We start from the raw sequence: 19482 nt of genomic DNA on the forward strand, positions 1-19482 counted from the left end.
AAAAGTGAAGCTATTAAGCATGCAGTCACACTCTGCGTTTTCATGTCTAAAAGAAAAATAAATTTCACCTTTCTTTTTTTGGTATTGCTTCCTGCGCTATAGATTTCTAGATACTAATCAAGATCTAAATATATCTACCTAGATAAAAATACATAGTGCATTTTTATTTATGTTTGAATTATATAACGCAATTTGATCAGATCACACGTGAGGCTGCATCCTCACCCTGAATTTCAAAGAGCTTCTGGTTTGAGCTGCAGATCCGCCAGCCAAGCAGAGCTCAGCTCAGAGCGGCAGGGCTGAAGTAGGACAAGGGCGGCAGCGGCGAGAAGCAAACAGCAACGGCAAATACCTGAGCCAGATCCAGCTCCGGCAACTCAACCTTCCTTAACATCACCACAGAGCTCATTAAAAAAAAAAAAAAAAATTTACACACCATTCATTTACATCTTCAATTTTGTTCCAGAGCTCCAGAAGGGGGAAGGAGGGATCACTGTCAAAGGACGGGGTGAGCTTTGCAGAACTGGTCTCCTCAGCCACAGGAGGATGGTCTGAAGAAGGCTGGGAGGTGGTGGGAGGGCACCAGGACTCCCCCACTAATGCCACTACCGCTCACCCAGAGCAGACGTTTGGAGCAAAGTCTTAGCTAGAAACCTCAAAGCAAAGGATGAAGGTAATACTAATGAATCTAATCAGCAAACGTTTATCTTGGAACAACACTTCCATCATGAATTTTTCACTTTAGCATTGCTTTCCTCACCTGAACCTCCAGCGACACTGGACCAGAGGATTCGGAAAAACCTTACTGAGGAATAAAGGCGGCAGCAGCAGTAGTATGAGGATAGGAGAGGCCAAGGGATGTGCCTGAGCTGCTCTATGTCATGAGGAACCTATAGGGTCAATCACTACAAACTTCTCCCAGCTAAGAGGAAATGGGATTCCTTTCCCTGACCTCCCCCTCACATCTGAGCAGCAAAGGGCGAAGCGCCCCACAAACGTGCCTGATGGACACCAGCGTTTCAGCAGGATCCCACCAGCTCCAAGCATGGAACAACCACCGGATCATGACTGCAACACCCAGAGACACCTGCGCAGCATCACCCTGCCAGCGCCTGGGCAGGAGCCAGGCTCCAGATGTCCCCGAAAGGCCTTCTGCTCACACCTCCCCCCCTTTCGATGCCTTCCAACCCTTGCCTCCAAGAGGAATGCTGCTAAGGGCAGCGGGGAGCAGCCCTGGGAGCCGGCCCTGCAGCACTCCGATGCTGGACCCCATGGGGCAGCGCTGCAGGGGAAGGGGGCAAAAAGGGAAAGGAAAGAAGAAGGGGACTAACCAAACAGTTACAAATTACACCTGCTAATTACGCAGAGGGGAGACAACAGCGAGAATAATCCCTCTTCCCTCAGCGCGCCGCCTTCAGAGCCAGGTTTTCTGGGAGAAGGGGTTGTGGGGGTTGCAAACAATTACATTAAATTTGAAGGTTCGCACTTGAAGAGAATATTTTTGGAAAGAGAAATCAACACGTTAACAGCGAGCGGGAGCACAGAGCACATAATCCTTTCACATCCTGACAGGGGAGAACTGCGGAGGCCTGTTATGAAGCATCTCTGAATAACAGCATCTTCATTTTTTGAATATCTAATTAGGAGTTTCTATATATTGCAAAGCATTGCTATAAGATATAATTTAGTTGGCAAACACTAAAGATCTCTCAGTCTGTAAGTATGCTTTTGGCAATCAAAATTTAAATCTGGATATATATCCAAGATATGTACGGCACAGGTACCTTTTTTTTTTATTCTAACAATTACATTCAAATTAGCAGATTAACTCGAATCAGTTCTAAGCAAATGCAAGCTAAAGGCAAATCACCCTCCACCACCACCACAACGGTGTATTTTTTGGATCGTTAGTATCCTTACTCCCGTTAGCAGTTTCAAATACATTTAACGTATATTAAAGGGCAGCAGACAAAGTGAAACAAGTTTTGCCTAAATCTGAAAAGGCTACAGATGCCAGAACTTAGCACCGACTCGGACTTGAAACTCACACATGCCAAAAACACATTTGCAATTGTGCTAATTCCCACTGTGGGAACTGAAAGGCGGATTCATATAACACAACGGGCAACAAATGCATTCCTTTAATTTCAGTCGCCAAATTTTAATTAATTTCCATCCCAGGCAAACATTAAGCGTTTCTGCTGATCTTGCAGGATGTAAGCTCATTTGCACAATAAATGCGGTCTAACAAGTCACCACATTTATAGCAAGTTGCTTCAGCCTTATCTAACTGCGTAGTTTGAGAAGTCAGTGATGGGTAAGTGAAACTCCACCCACGGCACAGTTTCTGGAGTTAAGCGTAAGAAAACTGAAGAAGTTGCTACCTTCTCATTGCGAGACTGACAACGGTATTTGGACAATCGGAGTCCATATGCTGACCTACGCGTATAACTCCTGTTTAGGAAGGGGAGGAAAAGCAAGCAATTTTCACTTCGGTTTTCTTCCACAAAATCAATGTCCGTATTCCACGCGCTCCAGAGTTCCCCTTCCCAAAAAAAAAAAGCAAAAGTCAAAGACCCTCTGCTGCCCGCTCGCGGTAACTGCCAAAAAATGGAAAAAAAAAAAAAAAAAAAAAAAAGAAAAAAAAAAGGAAAACAAACCAAACAAATTAAATTGTATAAATTTAAATAGGTCAGCACATAAACAAACAAGTGGCAAGTTCTGCCTGTGCCAGGAGGCACCTATCGCCACAGCATTAAAGTGGAGACCATCAGCAAGAACAGGGTTCCCCAGGAGGTGGACGTGCCAGCAGAAAGGACAGCCGGGGAACCAGCCAGCACGTAGTGGCTACTGCCCATCCACACACGGCCAGCAGTTTTAAGACCAGCTCCAGGAGAACAGCAGCAGTGTAGGGCCCTCCCAGCTGTGTCACTTCTGCTCACTTGCTGCCCTCCTCCTCTGAAACACCAAAAGGGAGCAGGAGAGCGGTGCCCCGGCTGCTCAGCTCCCCAGCGGGGGGCTCAGCCTCACCTCTGCATCTCCCGTCTTTATGAGCCTTCAACTTTCCCCAAAACTACAGTTTCCATGGAGAGCAAAAAGGCTGCTTACACATATAACTCCTTCATGCGTGCACACCGCTCATTTCATTTTTTTTTTTTAAATAAAAAAAAGAAAAAAAGTGTTTAATTTCCTGATTTCTGCGCATGATGAAAATTTCATTCTGGTACTAACTAAATTAAAGAGGGGGTGTCTGTAACCATTTTGGAGGGAGACGCCAATATCCAAGCAGCAGAGAGCAGCCCACTTCATCATTTCACATCCTGGCACAGAAGCACGGAGGCCTGGCACGAAGTAGCGTCTGAACAGATATTTAAAAAAAAAAAAAGAAGCTGCTAATTAAATAAGAGTTCTTAGATATTACAAAGCATAGCTAGGAGACATAACTTAGTCGGCAAATACTATGGGTTAAGGACACCTCTGCTTGCAAGCACTTTTTTTGGCAATCAATCCAAATTTAAATCTGAATATGTACTATTTTAGAGACCGTGTCCCACACATACACAGTACGTTCTCTCAAGTACGCACATGCCAGGCCCCAGAACTTACACACCCCTCAGACCTATGCAACAAAAACAGCCTTGACGAGACAAAAAAGGAGCCCCACGTGCCCCCACCAACGTGAGCCCGGGCTGCAGTTCACACACCAGCAAAGCACCCGGGGAAACACGGGCTGCTCAGAAATGCAATCACAGCCATCCCTGGCACGCTGGCTTGGAGCAGCAACGGGACCCAATGCACTTCCAGCTGCATGGATTCCTAGCATTCCCAAAAATTAGGTTTCTAAGGCTAGAACAAGAGAAGACTTGTACCTTTAAGCTTAATTAACTCTGGAATAAGACGTGTTTTCAGACGGAACTATGCCGTCATTGATACTGTGCGGTGATGCAAGATGCCTTTAACATCAGTAAGTTGGCTGAGCAAATTGAGCGCTGCCCTCCGCTCCTCCAGCAAATTTCTAATCTCTGCCTGATGCTGCTGCTGTCAGAGTCCAGGGAGGTTGCCAGTGACTACATTTTTAAACACTTCTGGACCCACGTACCACAAAGCAAAGCATTGCTAGACCTTTACCATTTACTGCAGAAGTGCTTCAAAACTAAATACATTTCCCTCCCTGGGTATTATTTTAAGTGATCCGGTAAAGATCAGTATCGACTATCGAAATCTAGCACAAGCACGAGGCCTAATGAAGTTCTCAGCAGATAATCATCAATCCAGTAAAAGCAGCTGACTTTGTTCTTTTTATTCCTCCACCTCCTCCGTTAGGAATGGAGACCTACCAAGAAACCTCATGATACAGCTGCTCCACTGCTAACTTCAGACATCTATCTGCATATCACAAACTACACTACAGGAATGTGAAGCACCTTTGTTTGATGAACACACGTGAACAACATTTACTATTTAGAAATAATACTTAAATGTGAATAGCACTTGCCCTCAGAGATCAATTTAATTCATGCTGAAGCTCTCTATGAAGCAGCAGAGATGCTGTTCTACAAAAACTGTGACTCTTCCCAGGGCACTTCATTTCTGAAGAGCAGTGTTTCCCCAATATTTAAAACCCATTTTGGCAACCAGACTTACAAACAAAATGCTACAAAATTCATTAAAATATTAGTATGCACTACCATATGCTTAACTATGAATAGCGGCAGCCAGCATCAGTGAATTTGAAGTTCCTACTTCACAGGAGTTGACGATATAATAAATATACCCATCTTTTATGTATTTCTGAACGAGGAAAATAATGAACTATTTACCTGGTGTCTTCACTATTTCTAACTTCTCTATTCATTACTCAAGGTCATAAAATCATCTCCACTACAAATCCTTGTTTCATGTACAAACTTCCTCCCAAAACAGAAAGGGCTGAAAGTTGAATCTCTGTAGCCACAGCCCTACATATTTCACAAATCTGTGGCTGCAAAATGTATCAGCATTTTTCTTCCAAAAGGCAAGCGCTCATTTTTACAAAATATTCACCAGTTGTGTAAACAGAGGAGCATGTATTTAGGTAGTATTACGCTTTGGAAACTGAAAAAAGTCTGAACAGACATCTCAAGAGTACATCATTTCTGGAGTCTTATAAAAAACCTAACATAACAAAAATATTGCCTATTTTACTGTCAATAATTGTATTTAAAAAAAAAAAAAAAAACCAAAAACTCACATACCTCACCTAAACATCTTTATCCCCTTGTATTACACTGCTTCCCTTTTCCATCCCAGGCAGAAAAAAGCCCCAATTCCCTAAACCACTAGCTTCGCTGGTAACTTGTGAAACAGTGCAAGCGGTACAAAAATAATGATACTAAGGAAGCAGCTGAGCATGTCATTAGGAATACAGCAGCCAAGAGAGCAGTTACCTCGTTTCTGTATCAAAGTTAGTTAAAAGTCAGGCACTTCACGAAAATTTACTGCATCATGTCAGTATACAAAGCCACTCAGGCAGGTTTTTTTGGTGTTTAATCTTACCTATAAACATACAAGTAACTGAACAGAGAGCATAGCAAATAGAAAATGGGCCAAGAGAATGAAGAGTATTTCCAAAACACAATTCAAGGCTCTGGTGGGAAGCTCAAAACCACCCGTGAACGCTGGGACACATCACACAAGGCAGCACAAGCCCTTGGCAATGGGCGCATCTTGGGCATCCCGGCTGCTGAGAGGCTGCGTGGTCCCTCCCAGCCGCAGCCGGGATGGGGTCAGGGAAGCCCACACACCACCCCAAAAACTGGGCAGCAACATGAGCTTTGAGGTCAGAATGGGCTTTTTCCTTCAAGCAAGGCCTGAGGTCAAAAGGGCAAACATAAAGGGAGAAACAAAATTAAGTTTAAAAGGAATAAACAGTTAAGGGCTGGCACTGCGATACAGTTTTGCTGTGAGTTATTCGGGCGCAGGCGAGGAGAGCACCCTGCTGTGCTGAACCTTCCTACCTGAAAGCTTCTCACTTACTAAGCGAAACACAAGCTGGTGACTCACAGATAGAGAAGGAAGGCTGCTACGAAGGACTTTTTAGCAGCAGTGAGCAGGTATGCCAGCCACTAAAGGTCTGGCCATTTCTCGGAGCGTTCCCCAGCCGAGATCAGGCACCACGGCAAAGCAGATGCACCTACAGCTTCCAGCTGTTGAGGGTATTACTAGTGGCACATGTAAAAGAGTATGACTGTAACCGCATTTAACTTGGCAGAATCCAGAAATAGAAAACCAAACGTAAATACTTATATATGCATATGCATGTGTGTGTGCTCAATGTACATCTAATACAGTGCATGATCCAAGGGGGTCCACAAATCATCCAGGGAAGCATCTAAAGGGACAGAGGTAAATCTCTACAGGTATGTAACCAGCATTGAGGGAATACACGGCAATTCTTCAAGGCAATCTTCAGCTGTGATATTTCCACATAGAAGAAGACGTGTAATAAAAACCTCACAAAGGCATACTCATTTACACACCTCAGGAGGTGTACTCATTTATACAATTTAAATAAATTGTATAAATTTCCATGATTTAAATTGTTCATTGATCTGGAATCAAAAGCTTTGGACAACTTCTGTGAGGACTATTCTTAATTTCTCGACGTCTTTCAAACACGTCATACTACGTGAGGCTTTCGAATCAAATACACCACAACCCAGAATTTATTTTGCATAGGGACCGATTCACTACTGAATAAAATCATGACCACACAATATTCCTATGGTAAGGCCACCCAAAGCACCCGTCCCACACCTGTTTCGTCCTCAGGCTTTCAGGCTTACATCCATTCATCCTTCTGCAGCCAGATATCATCTATTCTCATTCCTTCAGTAATGTCAACAAATAAATTTAGGTGATCAAGTTTCCTCGGGACAAGAAGTCGAGGAGGTGTAAATACCCATGGGACCTTAACACCTGCCACTGTGAAAAATAAACAACCCATCCACCTCCAGACAAGTGCCACCAAAACCCTGTGTTTTCTGTTTAAGAAAAATTACAGGATTTGATTTGAACCCATTTTCCAAAGCAGGTTAAAAGGATGAGACCATTCAAGGAAGCTTAACTCTGACAGCTCCTTCACGATAAATCTCAACAACCTTGCCATAAAGCAAAGACATCATGAAATACGCACATCACAGAGATGTTTTATATACGATGATTAGCCAAAAAGCTATCAGATTTGAGTAAATGAAGAGTTATCTACAGCTGCAGTGATGTTCTCGGAGGACCGTAGACTGTCTTAAGCTCTGTGTTTCCCACTAGCACAGGTAAGAGCAAACGTTGCTTTCACTTGAACTACTACCAGGAGAAAAGTTCCATTCTTCCATGCAACTTTCACAACAATGTCTTTGCTATCTCTGAAGCAGATCTTGCTCTTGCTTCAGCTTTCTCCAAGCAACACCGGTCGCTGCTGGCGCTGGTTCACATTCAACAATACAGCAGGTCTGGCACAGCCCGTCCCAAGTGCTTCATTCAAGGTAGCCGCCAAGCAGGGGTTAAGGCGGACTTTGCTCTCAAGAAGGTGTTTTTATTTATAAAGCACATATTTATATGTGCTTTAGGCAATCCTGCTGTAGCAGGGGAGTTGGACCAGATGATCTCTAGAGGTCCCTTCCAACTCTGAAGATTCCGTGATTCTGTGATAGCAGAGTTTGTGCTAAGAAAGTCTGGAATAAAATACTTTGTATGTACAACTGAGAACAACTTTACCTCCTTTAATAGGTTACTATTAATATTATGTTACCACCTTTAGCTTCTGTTCTTATTTAAAAAGCCATTTTTATTTGAATGTTTTTATTCAGAAGAACTCGGATGCTATTTTGAGCTCCCAGCAGATAATGTTGGCACCGTTGAACTTTTTTATTCAGTGAAAAAAAAAAAAAAAAAAAATGAAAAAGCAGCTCAGCATCAGACATTAAATCAGGGCAGTACACATTCACAATCATGAGAGCCGGGAGCCCTTGTCTTCTGGGTGAGAAACACAGCCTTGCCACTACACAGAAAGCGCACATTCTTTTTAATTTCTTGTGTATTCCATAGGTTTTGTGTATAGTTTGAAAGGTGCCTTGTTGCACTTGCAACTATGCAAACTCCAACAAGATGAAGTGGAAGGGGGGGGATAAAAAAAAATAAAAACAAACTAAAAAAAACCCACCAAACACCCTCTCTCATTCTGCTAAACACCCACGCAGTATGTACTGCCGGCCCTAAGTCAGTGCCAGGCTCTAAGGCGAACCCGCGCTCCCTCTGTCAGCAGAAAAATCCACCGCCGAACCCTGCTCATGGCCGGAGCGACGCTCCTCCTCTGCCGGGGCCCTGGCCTGACTCCGGCTTCGCTCCCAGCCCCCTGCGCCCACAGCGACAGCAGGTCCCCGGCCCCCAGAGCACGAGCGAAACCAACGGCCCCCCAACTGAAAAATAAAAATACTCCTTCCTCAAGCTGAGCCCTGGATAAATGGTGATAAACGAGGCAAACGGGCCGCACGCCTCCAGCAGATCAGTTACAGCGCTGTCACCCAGCGGCTGCCACTACCTGCACTTGAAAATATGTTTTAGAAACGTTGCACTTATCTGGCTAAAGGGGCAAAACCTGCAAGCCTATGACTTTCTGAGCAGCCCGGCAGGGAGGCAGCCAGAGGAAGGGACTAGGGCAACATGTGTCCAACGCAGAACACAGTAACTATTTAATTATGCTAGCAGAGTACATGTGGATTTCCCCACCAGCAGCGGCGGGGTACCTGCTGCGCCCTACCAGGGGGTACCACAGCCAAAAAACAGACCAGTAACGGCTCTCCCCGTCACAGCGGAGGTATGAGAGGATAGGAAGAGCTCAAGCAGTTGGACGGAGGTTGTGCGAGGCTTCTTATTTGCTGAAGCACCACAGGAAGAGCAGCAATAAAATAGGAAGCACCTAATAAGTAGCACAGTTAGCAGAGTTTCTTACTTGCTCGCTTGAATTTGGGAGTTCTTTGATTTTATTTTGGTTTGTTTGGTTTTTTAGTTCTCTTCTCGTTCTGAAGAGGCACCTGATGTATCTTGCCTTCCCCCCCCCCCCACCCCCGAGAGTGAAATACCACTGGAAGAAAAAAAACCAGCGTTTTCAAGTGACAGGTTGCCTTATTTAAAAGTTGTCAGCTATCAATCATTTCACTCCTATTAAGGGTTTTCATGAAAGATGTCTTCAGACAATTATCCTTTAAATTTTTTAGTCAAACACATCGACAGAAGCTAACAAATTAGTTTTAAAAGCCTTAAAAGCCCTCAGCTAAGGAGTTTGAGATTAATCTGCATTTCCTTAGAAGGACGTTGCTTACCTCTAAAAAAATAATAAATTTATAAAAATCTGATATAACAAACATTCCTAGCCATGCAATTAAAAAATACATAAATACAGGATTAGAATTGACACTTTGGTGTTTTTTTTAAAAGGCAAATATTACAGATACTGGAAAGTGAAGCAAAAGTGGAAAATGGACAGTTCTGCTACAGCACTGCAGAGCCTGGCTGGCCCGAACTGGACCAAAGTCACCAACGCAGCAGGACGCGCTGATGCCATGCAAGGTGCGTGCACCTCGCACATTTATTGCCATCATTTAATCCCTCGCAGGGTGGAGGAGGCTCTGCCTTTACGCAGACGGCTAAAGCTCATTCTGACAATGCCGTCACGCAACAGTGCCACGAAACTACGCGCTCTGCCTCCGCCACGGGCCGGGGCACAGGTGGGTGACACAAGCCGGGGCACAGACGGGTGACACCTTCTCCACAGAGGCCTCGGAGGAAGAGGATTTGTTCACAGCAGCGTTAAGCGCTCACCACCGGGAGGGATGCAGAGCCGGTGGGCGAGGGTCAGCGTGGCCACAAAGCCCCTCGCAAAGCGACGCCAGGCTCAGGGCCACCTGCGCGGGAAGGCGGCTGGTCCCCACAGAGCCCCCCGGGGACCTGTGGGCGAGGCGGGGCTCCGGCAGCTGGCCTTACGGCAGCACCAGCCCCTCGGCTCCAGCCTGCGCAGGGCTGAGCACAAACCCCCGTCGCCAACAGGTTGCCGCCGCCAGCCCGCTACGGCTACCGAGGCTGCGCTGCGGCAGGAAACTCCGTCCCACTATTTAACAGCAGAAAGACGGTCCCGCAACCCAAGTTTAACAAAGCCATCAAGACAAATACGGCGGCTTACTCATTAAACACACGGTATTTCTGCAACCCTTGTCCTGCCTCCGGCTCTTTCCCCATCCCTGTTTGCTTCTGCCCCCTCTCCGCCGCCCGACGGCAAACCCCGCCGCGCCGGGACGGCTGCCGGCACGGCCCCCCCCGGGGCCGGGCAGCCCCCCGCAGCGCCCGACGGCCACCCCCCCACCGCCCGGGTGTTGAACCCCGGCCCCGGCCGGTCGCCACGAGGGAGCGGGAGGCGGCGGCGGTCCCGCCGGGTTTGCCCGGGGACGGCGCCGTGACACGGCGTGAACTTTTGCTTTCGGCGGGGCAGGGCGGGGGGAGTGCGGGGGGGGGGGAGGGAGGCGGAGAGAGGCGAACCGGGGGGGGGCGGCCGGCCCCGGCCCCTCCTGCGCTGCACCGGGGGGGAGGGCAGAAACGCTTTTTTTTTTTTTCCCCCCCTTCGGAAGGGTGAAAAATAAGTAAAATTTTAAGGGGGGGAACCAAAAAAACCCCATGAATCCGGAGCGCTGCGAACTGCGCGGCGGGCAGCGAACAGCCCGGGGGAGGGCACCGTGCCCAGCCGCTCGCAGCCCCGCGGCGGAGCCTCCCGGGATCCCCCTCCGACACGGGGGTCCCCCGCCACCCGGTCCTCACCTTCCAGCCGGCCGAGCTGTTGCTGTCGCCCTTATCCTTGAAGTAGGGAACGCTCTTGACCATCCACTCGTAGATCTGGGAGAGGGTGAGACGCTTCTCGGGGGAGCTCTCGATGGCCTTGGTGATGAGGTCCGCGTAGGACAGGTTGCCCCAGGCGTTGCGGCGCGACGAGCTGCTCTTGCGGGGCTGCCCGGCCACAGGACCCGGCGACAGACCGGCCACGGGCTGCGGCACCGGGGGCACCGGCGGCGGTCCCGGCGGGTGGAGGCGGCAGCCGGCCTCGGGCGCCGGGAAGTCCCCGCAGCGGCAGGCGGCCGCCTCCGGGGGGGCGGCGGCGGGGGGCAGCGGCGCGAAGTCCTCGCTCTCCTCTAGCAAACTGAGGTTGCTGATGAAGTCGGCGCTGAGCCCTCCCGAGGCGGCGGCACCGGCACCAGCCGCGGCCCCGGCCGCCCCCTCGGGCTGTCCGCCGCAGGACGGCGCCGGGCTGGAGGTGGCCGAGCTGGGGGGGTTGAACTCCGGCCGCGGCAGGGGCCAGGTGCAGGAGCGGGGCCGCGGCAGCGGCTCGAAGTCGGGGTCGATGTCCACCAGCTGCGGTGCCTCGGCCATGGTGGGGCCGGGGCGGGAGCGCGGCGGTGGCGGCGGCGGCAGCAGCGGGGCGGCTGGGCTCAGCGCCGCCGCCCCATGCAGGCTCCGGGCGCGGACCGGCGGCGGCCCCGACGGCGCGGCCGCCAACTCCCCTCGCAGCTCCGGCCCCGCCGCCCTGCCCCTGCCCGGCTCCCTGTCCTCCGCGGCGGCAGCAAACAGCAGCAGCGACCCGGCCGCCCGGCGCGCACCGACTGGAGCGACCGCCCCGCGCGGGCCCGCCTCCAGCCTTCCTCCTCCTCCTCCTCCTCCTCCCGGCGGGGAGGGACGGCCCGCCCCGCGCCAATGGCAGCGCCGCGCCGCCCGCCCGCCTCCCGCCGCGGGGCCGGTTTGGCAGGAGGGTGCCGGTGCCCCCGTGCTGTTTCTGGGTGGTTTTTTTGTTTTCCGGCGGCGAAGGAGTTGTGGGGGGGCGGCGAGAAGCGGCGGTACCCACCGCAGCCCCCCGGGCTGGGCGGGCGGAGCCGGAGCTGCCTTGCCCCCCCCCCCCCCGAGGGAGTGAGAGCCCTTCGGCCGCGGGGTGCGAGGGAAGTAACTCTGCTCGCACGGCGAGCTGCGGGGGCGGGAGGGGTGGCCACGGAAAATGCCCCCGTGAGAGCGTGTCTGCCGTGGTCGCTGCCGGCGGGGTCCTGCCGCCCGCACCGACGGCCCCCGTGCCTGCCGACCCCGGGGACCGGCGGGGGGCCTGGGGACATCCCCCGCCTGCAGCGGGGCGGCTGGGGGGGAGACAGCGGGGGGGGCCAGGCGGCTCCCCGCTCCCACCAGCAACCCGGCCGGGCGCCGCTGCCGCCCGCTCCGTGGGGGCTGCCGCCGGGGGACGGGACCGGGGGCTGCGACAGCTGCCTTCCGTCCCTCCTTCCCTCCCTCCTTCCCTCCCAGGCCGGCTCCTCGCCAGAAAGCGTCTGCGCCTCCCGAAGTAATAGACCTCCCCTTCGGCTGAGCGTGTTTTCATACCGTGAGCTGGTGTTTCATTCCGTGGGTAGGCACGGGAGCTCGGGCTCATTTCATTTTAAGTCAACTATTAAACAGGCTTTATATTTTTCCCGGCAAACCCCAAGGCCACGCAATTTAGTAAGGCTCGTATTCCCCCTTCCAAAGAGGCAGCAGTTACAGGACATGCCACCTCCGCCTTCCGAGCCCATAAACATACAAAGAGATATATGTTTGAGGCAACACAGAAGTGTTATTCTACTTAAAATTAAATGGAAGACGTTGGCTTAAGCTAGGGAAACGATCCCAGGGACGGGGAACGACTCAACGCCTTGTTCAAACTGGCAACTTTTGTAGAAAATCCGTTTTGTTTCCAGTAAGGAGTGCTTTTAAAAAACGTACTTCAGACATGGCTTAGTAAGTCACGAAATTCACAACCAGCCCTGGCATTTGATGTCGCCTGTCAAAGAACCACCGGAGCAGGGTAACTGTCACCTTTGAGACCGCGAACCTGTTACTCTTCCCTCCTCTCTGCATTGAGGCAGAGCGCGCTAATGTTATTTAAATGCGGTTCATTGTTCCTATAAAAATATTTTCCGAAAATGAGTAACAATAATGAAGGAGAGAGAGTACAAGACTGGATTTAGGCCCACAGCATATAATTTAGTGACAGATCATACATCTACATACACATGCTGTCTATTATGAAAACACTTTTTAAGACATGTGATGACACCTAACTATATAGTTAGGGCAACATATGCATAAATGCATAGTAACTGATCAAATTTTAAAGGACTGTTTTTGTCATGTTTATTTTCACAAATGCCAAAGGTGATTATACCTTATTATAGGTTGGCTGCTCGTCAAATTTCAGAGTTGCTTTGCCTTTAAGTTATTTCTATGTTTTCCAAATCTTGCAAAGGATTCAACCCACAAATTTATATTGCTTAGCCCACGGATTTTAGAAAGCCCCCCCCCCTTTTTTTTTTCCAGTTTAAAAAAAAAAAAGGAAGGCAAAATAGTCCCAGTTCAACCTAATAACTTGCATGCCACGTTTTCAGCTTGGAACAGCTTTATCCGGCAGCGTTACACAACTCGGCTACAGTAGTTGCCCTGCAGTAAGGGAGAGCACCCTGCCTTGGAGAAGCGGAGATTATATAAAGGGGAGAAGCAGCCAGGGACGCGCGGCGAATGGACGTGTTTAAATGGGAGCCGAAACAAAAGAAGTGCCCGAGAACACTGAAACATTTTCTTTTTCTTTCCTTAGAGTCTGAAAAAAAAAAACCAAAACCCTAAGAGCCAGACTGGCACCCATCCTGCTCAAGGAAAAGGATTTATTACCCAGGCTTTCTTTAAGGATTTTTTTAAAAAAACTTGCACTCCTTGCTCTTTTATTTTGTTGAAAGTAGAGATGTTATTCCCTGACCTCTATTGGTATACGCAGATGTTGAAAAAATAGCTTTCCTTTGTCAGATGCCAACTGTGAATACTGGGAAGAAAGCTACTGCTGGGGATTTTAGGAAGCCCTGGTGTGTTCCTAGTTCAGCCCGGCTCGTTTTGCAGGATAAGGGTTGTATGGCCCTTTCTTCGCCCCACACGGCGTTGCCATCGCTCATCTCCCCTTCTTGGCGGGGTTCTGCCACATTTGTGCCCCTTGTTGCTGCTTCCAGCTCAAACCTTCGCAGCGAATACAGTGGGAGAGCAGTTTGCAGTGGAGGGTGAGGGACATGGAGGTACAGATAAATAAAACCAGAGCCATCAGAATGCTGCGTTTGCTGGGTGAGTGGGGCCCTGTGACTCACAGCGCGACACCCAGGGCTTCTCTCTGTTCCGCGGGGATTTCGACTATCGCATGCTGTCGGCTGGGCCAGGGTCTGCCGAGGGTTGGAGGAAGGATGAAGGCCGACGAGACGATGCTGTGCACTTTCCTGGGATGAGTAATCCAGGCAGTCTGCTCTGATTTCGGCAGAACCGCCTGGGTGGGTGAGTCCTTCTGTAAGGCCACCCAGTCCGCACGTACGTGATCGTCTGCTTTCCTCGTAGGATTTCTTCTCTCCATCAAAGCTTCAGTAAGTGCTTGGGGGTTGAATCCTTTCACGTCAACCAATTTTAGAGTGAAAGCAATGAAGTGACACACGTGCCATGCATAATATGAGGGTCATGCAAGCGGGATGCTGTAACCCCGACCTGCAGCACTCCCCCGGTGCACCCCGACAGCATTGACCACCCTTAGGACACGCTGCCATGAATGAAACCACCCGTTCAGCTGCTGAAATGGAGGGGGGGGGGGTGTCCTCCTCCCAAAACAGCTCAGCACAGCGATGGCTCAGTACAAGAAATTTTACCGCATCTACAAATGACAGCGTTAAGTTTATCTCATCTCCCACAATGCCGAAATGCTGATGGATGCACCACAATTCATTTTCTACTCCCACGGTCCTCCTCCCACACTCCACCTTTTCATTTCTCTACTCCTACTCCTGCTCCCGCTTTCCACTCCTCTACAATACAATATCTCCTATCATCCTTAGCATCAACTTGTATTTTCTTTCAAATTAAAGACCTGAAGATTGCCTTTTATCATCACTGGAATAAAGCGGAGCCTTTTATTCATATTCTGGGTTCGAGGCAGCCAAAATAAAGGATCTGTACTCTCTTTTTACTACCGTCTGTATAATTCACTTTCTGAGGTTTTGATCAAATTCAGCAGGAGATTACATGAAGTTGAAAGCACTCGTGCTCTATGTACAGCTCTTTTTTTCTACATGTATGTGCGCGGTGAGAGAGTACAAATGTTTTAACAGAACAAAAAGCAACGATGAAATACCAGTTTGCGCCTGGTATCATAAGAGCTGGGAGAAAGCTTATTTTCCAAGGAAGGATGGGGGAGTTCAGCACCTCCAGTTTCCTCCCACGTCTCTCAGAAGGGATCAACTTTGGTTTGCAGTCTGCGTTTCCCAGGAGCCTGGGTATCGGAAGGGTGCTGTGGCACTTCAGTCACATCCCCTCCCAGCTCAGGGTGACTGAGGGTGTCCCCACACAACAGGGTTTGGACGTGTCCCGGGTGGATGGGGCATCCACGCTGCTCAGCTGAGGCAGTTCAAGGTGCCTGAAGCTCTCCCAACCCACCCAAGGCTTCTTACACAGCCGCTGGAGAAAGGCAGTCCCTCTGCAGGGCATTTTGGAACAGGATCTTAACTTCCTGCTGTGAGCTACCTCCCAGGAGTGCTCATGTCTCCCCACCAACCAAGGAACCACAGAGAGAATTTAAGGATCTGCTAATCCCTTGCCATGATTTGATGGTGTTAATGTCTCCACCCCCTTTCCATAGAATCGTAGAATCATTGAATGGTTCGGGTTGGAAGGGACCTTAAAGGTCATCTAGTTCCAACCCCCTGCCATGGGCAGGGACACCTCCCACTAGACCAGGCTGCTCAAAGCCCCATCCAGCCTGGCCTTGAACACTTCCAGGGATGGGACATCCACAGCTTCTCTGGGCAACCTGTTCCAGTGTCTCACCACCCTCACAGTAAAGAATTTCTTCCTAATATCTAATCTAAATCTCCCCTCTTTCAGTTTAAAACCGTTATGCCTCATCCTATCACTCCACTCCCTGATAAAGAGTCCCTCCCCATCCCTCCTGTAGGCCCCCTTTAGGTACTGGAAAGCTCCTATAAGGTCTCCTCGGAGCCTTCTCTTCCCCAGACTGAACAACCCCAATGCTCTGAGCCCGTCTTCATAGGTGAGGTGCTCCAGCTCTCTGATCATCTTCGTGGCCCTCCGCTGGACCCATTCCAACAAGTCCATGTCCTTCTTATGTTGGGGACTCCATCCTGCCCTTTGCCTCCTGCCTCGCACAGCAGCACCCACAGGTGGGTCCAACTGGCCCGGGGAGAGGTGGGTGTCGCATTTAGGTTCCCTCCGCAGTCAAGGGAGGGAAACACGTCCCCCCATGGGTGATTCGCCGTCCCGGATGACAGAGTTTACCAGCCACGGCGATACCAGGCTCTTGCTCCGAGTAGTTCACACTCATTTTCAGCCAGTTGCCTTCAGGCCAGTGAATCCCACCCATGGCATTTTATAGCACATGGAAAACACATAATCACTGCTTCCCCTGCCGTCACATCCCTGGGATTTTCAGGGCTCCAGAAGTGTCTGGTGGCTCAGTGCAAGCCAAAAGTGATGGGCAGGAGGATGCTGATCTCAAGGCATGACTTGCTGAAGCAAAAAAAGTGACGCTCAGCCTTGCCTGGCACAAACTTTTACATTATTTCTTGGTATCCAACGTACGCTAGCACGTATACACCCCAGAAGGGCTGCAGCCCTCCTGAGCTCAACGGTAAGAAAGAGGCCAATGCCACCCAGCGTTGGGCTAACAGGCTAACTGGGCACTGCGGAGCGATGGCAAAAGAAAGGTATAACGATTAGTTCTACTTTGCAGGGGGGGAAACTGGGCCACCATGAACTCGCATAACACGCAGAGGACATCACAGAGGACGCATGGGCAGAGACAGACTTTGAAGCCAAGTCTACCAAGTCCCAGTCTTTAGACAAAAAAAATTCATGTCACCAAATAGCTGTCAGAATACTTGCTAGTGTGGGAGTTGACATTACCTTCTCTCAGCTCCACCTCCTGCTATACACGGGTGGAAATCCTGAATGCTCCCGGTAGAGGCAGCAAGGCCCTTCTGGATTTACATCTGTATGGACAAAATTAGGGCCAGGAGCTGCTTCCACTGCCTGCTCACCTCACTGGACATATTTCAGAGTTGAGAACTGTCAGTTCCTTGCACAGCATGGTGCAGATCCAGCCCCCAGAAAGACTCTAGGCAGCCCACCCTTTCTTCTCAGAGGAGATGTGGAACCATGGTTGGAGATGTGAAAGCTGCCCAACAGCCAAATGCCATCTCCTTCACCTCCTCATCGCCTGACAGGGGAAGCTGGACTGCTGCAACCAAGGGTCTTGCAGCAGCTGCTGCATCCTCCTCATTCTCATCCTCCTCCTCTTCTTCCTCCTTCACCTCCTCTTCTTCACCAACAGCAATCACCAGCAAGTCTCCAAACCAGACAGCAACAACCCACAGCCAGTCCCTTTCCCCTTCCCCAATTTTTTCCATAGGAGATTCGGTGGCAGGGAGCGGCTGAAGGGCTCAACGGGTGCTGCTGCCAGGAGGAAGGGCAAAAGGGAGCCATCAAGAGGGGTGAAGGCGGGGTTGCACTCCCCAGACTGGGAGATGGAGCTGCTCGGGGTTGGGCCACCAAAATCTCGGTGCAGACCTAGTGGCTGCTGAGGTCAGACCACCCTGGCTTAAAAGAAATGCTGCAATAAATATTTAGTTAAATAAATTTTAAAAGGGATTTAGGGGGAAAAAAAAGTAATTTTTAAATTAAAAATAGCTAGCAAAAATATTTACTGTATGTTTTTGGACAATTTCCTTTGATGTTGTTCGAACCTCATTCGTCTTCAGTATCTGCAAAAATGTAAACAATTAAGATTTGAGGGCAAGGTTTCATGGAGACCACTTCTAAGTTGCACTATTTGAAGGATTCAGAATTTACATTTTCTTGTGCAAGAATTCATGTCAGAAGCACTAATATGTTTTTTCCAGTCGAAGAAAAGAAATAATAATACAGCCTTACTGGTTGGTGCTATTAATGCAGCTCAAGTTCCTACTAAGTGTGGTTCGTTCTTAGCATTTGGACAAAACCGTATCCACTGAACGAGCTCAAACGAGGCGCACATTGCTGGGAACCACAGTCTGCTGCCACATTTCGTAAACAGAAGAAGGTAAACTACAGAAAATATTTCATACAAACCCATCTCTCAGCTCCCTCACAATCTAGGCTGAAGACCTGCCATTTAAACATATATCCTCTCACACCCACACATACACATCCAGAAGCGAAAGACTGAAGCACAATATGCCCGAGAAATGATCCTTACCAGGATCAATATGATAAATACCAAAGGTAGCGTCTACGTAGCGCTATCTGTTTTTAATGTGTCATGTGCAATCACTGGCTGTGATGTAAAAACAGAAGGCAAGAGTTTATCAGGTTTCAGATTCAGCTGAATCACCCGGCCCACCCCTATGCAGAGGCCAATGTGCCTGGAAGTAAACACAGTTCAAGTGGTGTGTATGTTTTCCAGGGTATTGGGTTTCTGTTTTGTCGTAAATACGATTTATTACAATATTCTCCCACATCCTACGGTCAATGTTTCAACATTTTCAGGTGCGTTTCTCATTTCTCGTTTTCCTTGATATATTGCTGGAGGAAAAACTGACTGGCTTCGCATGATAGCTTTTGTATATTAAATAATTTTATTGTGTTTGAGCAACAAACTAAAAACAGGACTCTTCACAGCTACGGTATAATTCAGTGGTTTCTCTTCAGCCTGTAGGAAGGAAAATTCATGGCATGCTACAATGCAATGCTTGACAACTATTTCATCTTCTTTCTCTTTGTTTCACTGGAAAACCGATAGCTACCTGTCACCAACCAGAAAAATAATGTACAGCCAGAATCAGCACGGAGGCTGTGGCATGATAAAGGCTTACTTTTTTAAAAAAATATTTTTTTTTCCATTGTTGAATTCGTGCTTGAAAAGCATATTTATATATGTATACAACTGTATTTGCATACAAATGAGTGCATTATGTGTACTCTACACAAATGCATATGCATGGTATCTTTATATACATTTTACGCTAGATTTATATAGATGCAAACGTGGTTAGACAATAACAGTGAGACGGTATTTTGACATATGTGCATATATTCCTGTGCTGCTCGTGACTAACACATTACAGGAGGCAGTGCTTGGGCAGGATGCTCAATAGGTAAGGTTTATAGCGCACAAATATTGTCCACAATGTAAATGTCCACAGCGGAAGGACGACGACCCCGGGCAGCTACACTCTCTTTCTTCTTGTGAAACGCAGTTACTCCGCGCTTTTTTTTCTCTCTCGGTAAAATGGGTATAAAAAATGTCTGCCCATTGCAACCCCGTTAGTCAACAGTTGAAGCACTTTGAGATCTGGTGCTGCAAATGCAAACCTTGCTGAG

General features: G+C 49.1%; 1 protein-coding gene across 1 annotated transcript in view; it reads right to left on the reverse strand.

Moving 5' to 3' along the window:
- The window catches only part of FOXO1 (forkhead box O1), a 66152-nt gene extending 54462 nt beyond the window's left edge, over positions 1–11690 (reverse strand). The window contains exon 1 of the mRNA XM_063333415.1: positions 10843–11690. Within this exon, the coding sequence (XP_063189485.1) occupies positions 10843–11448 (606 nt within the window). The 5' untranslated portion in view covers positions 11449–11690. The remainder of the gene's footprint in view (positions 1–10842) is intronic.
- Positions 11691–19482: the final 7792 nt, after the last annotated feature.

The sequence above is a fragment of the Chroicocephalus ridibundus genome, chromosome 1 (genome assembly GCF_963924245.1).
Source record: "Chroicocephalus ridibundus chromosome 1, bChrRid1.1, whole genome shotgun sequence".
Classification (NCBI taxonomy): domain Eukaryota; kingdom Metazoa; phylum Chordata; class Aves; order Charadriiformes; family Laridae; genus Chroicocephalus; species Chroicocephalus ridibundus.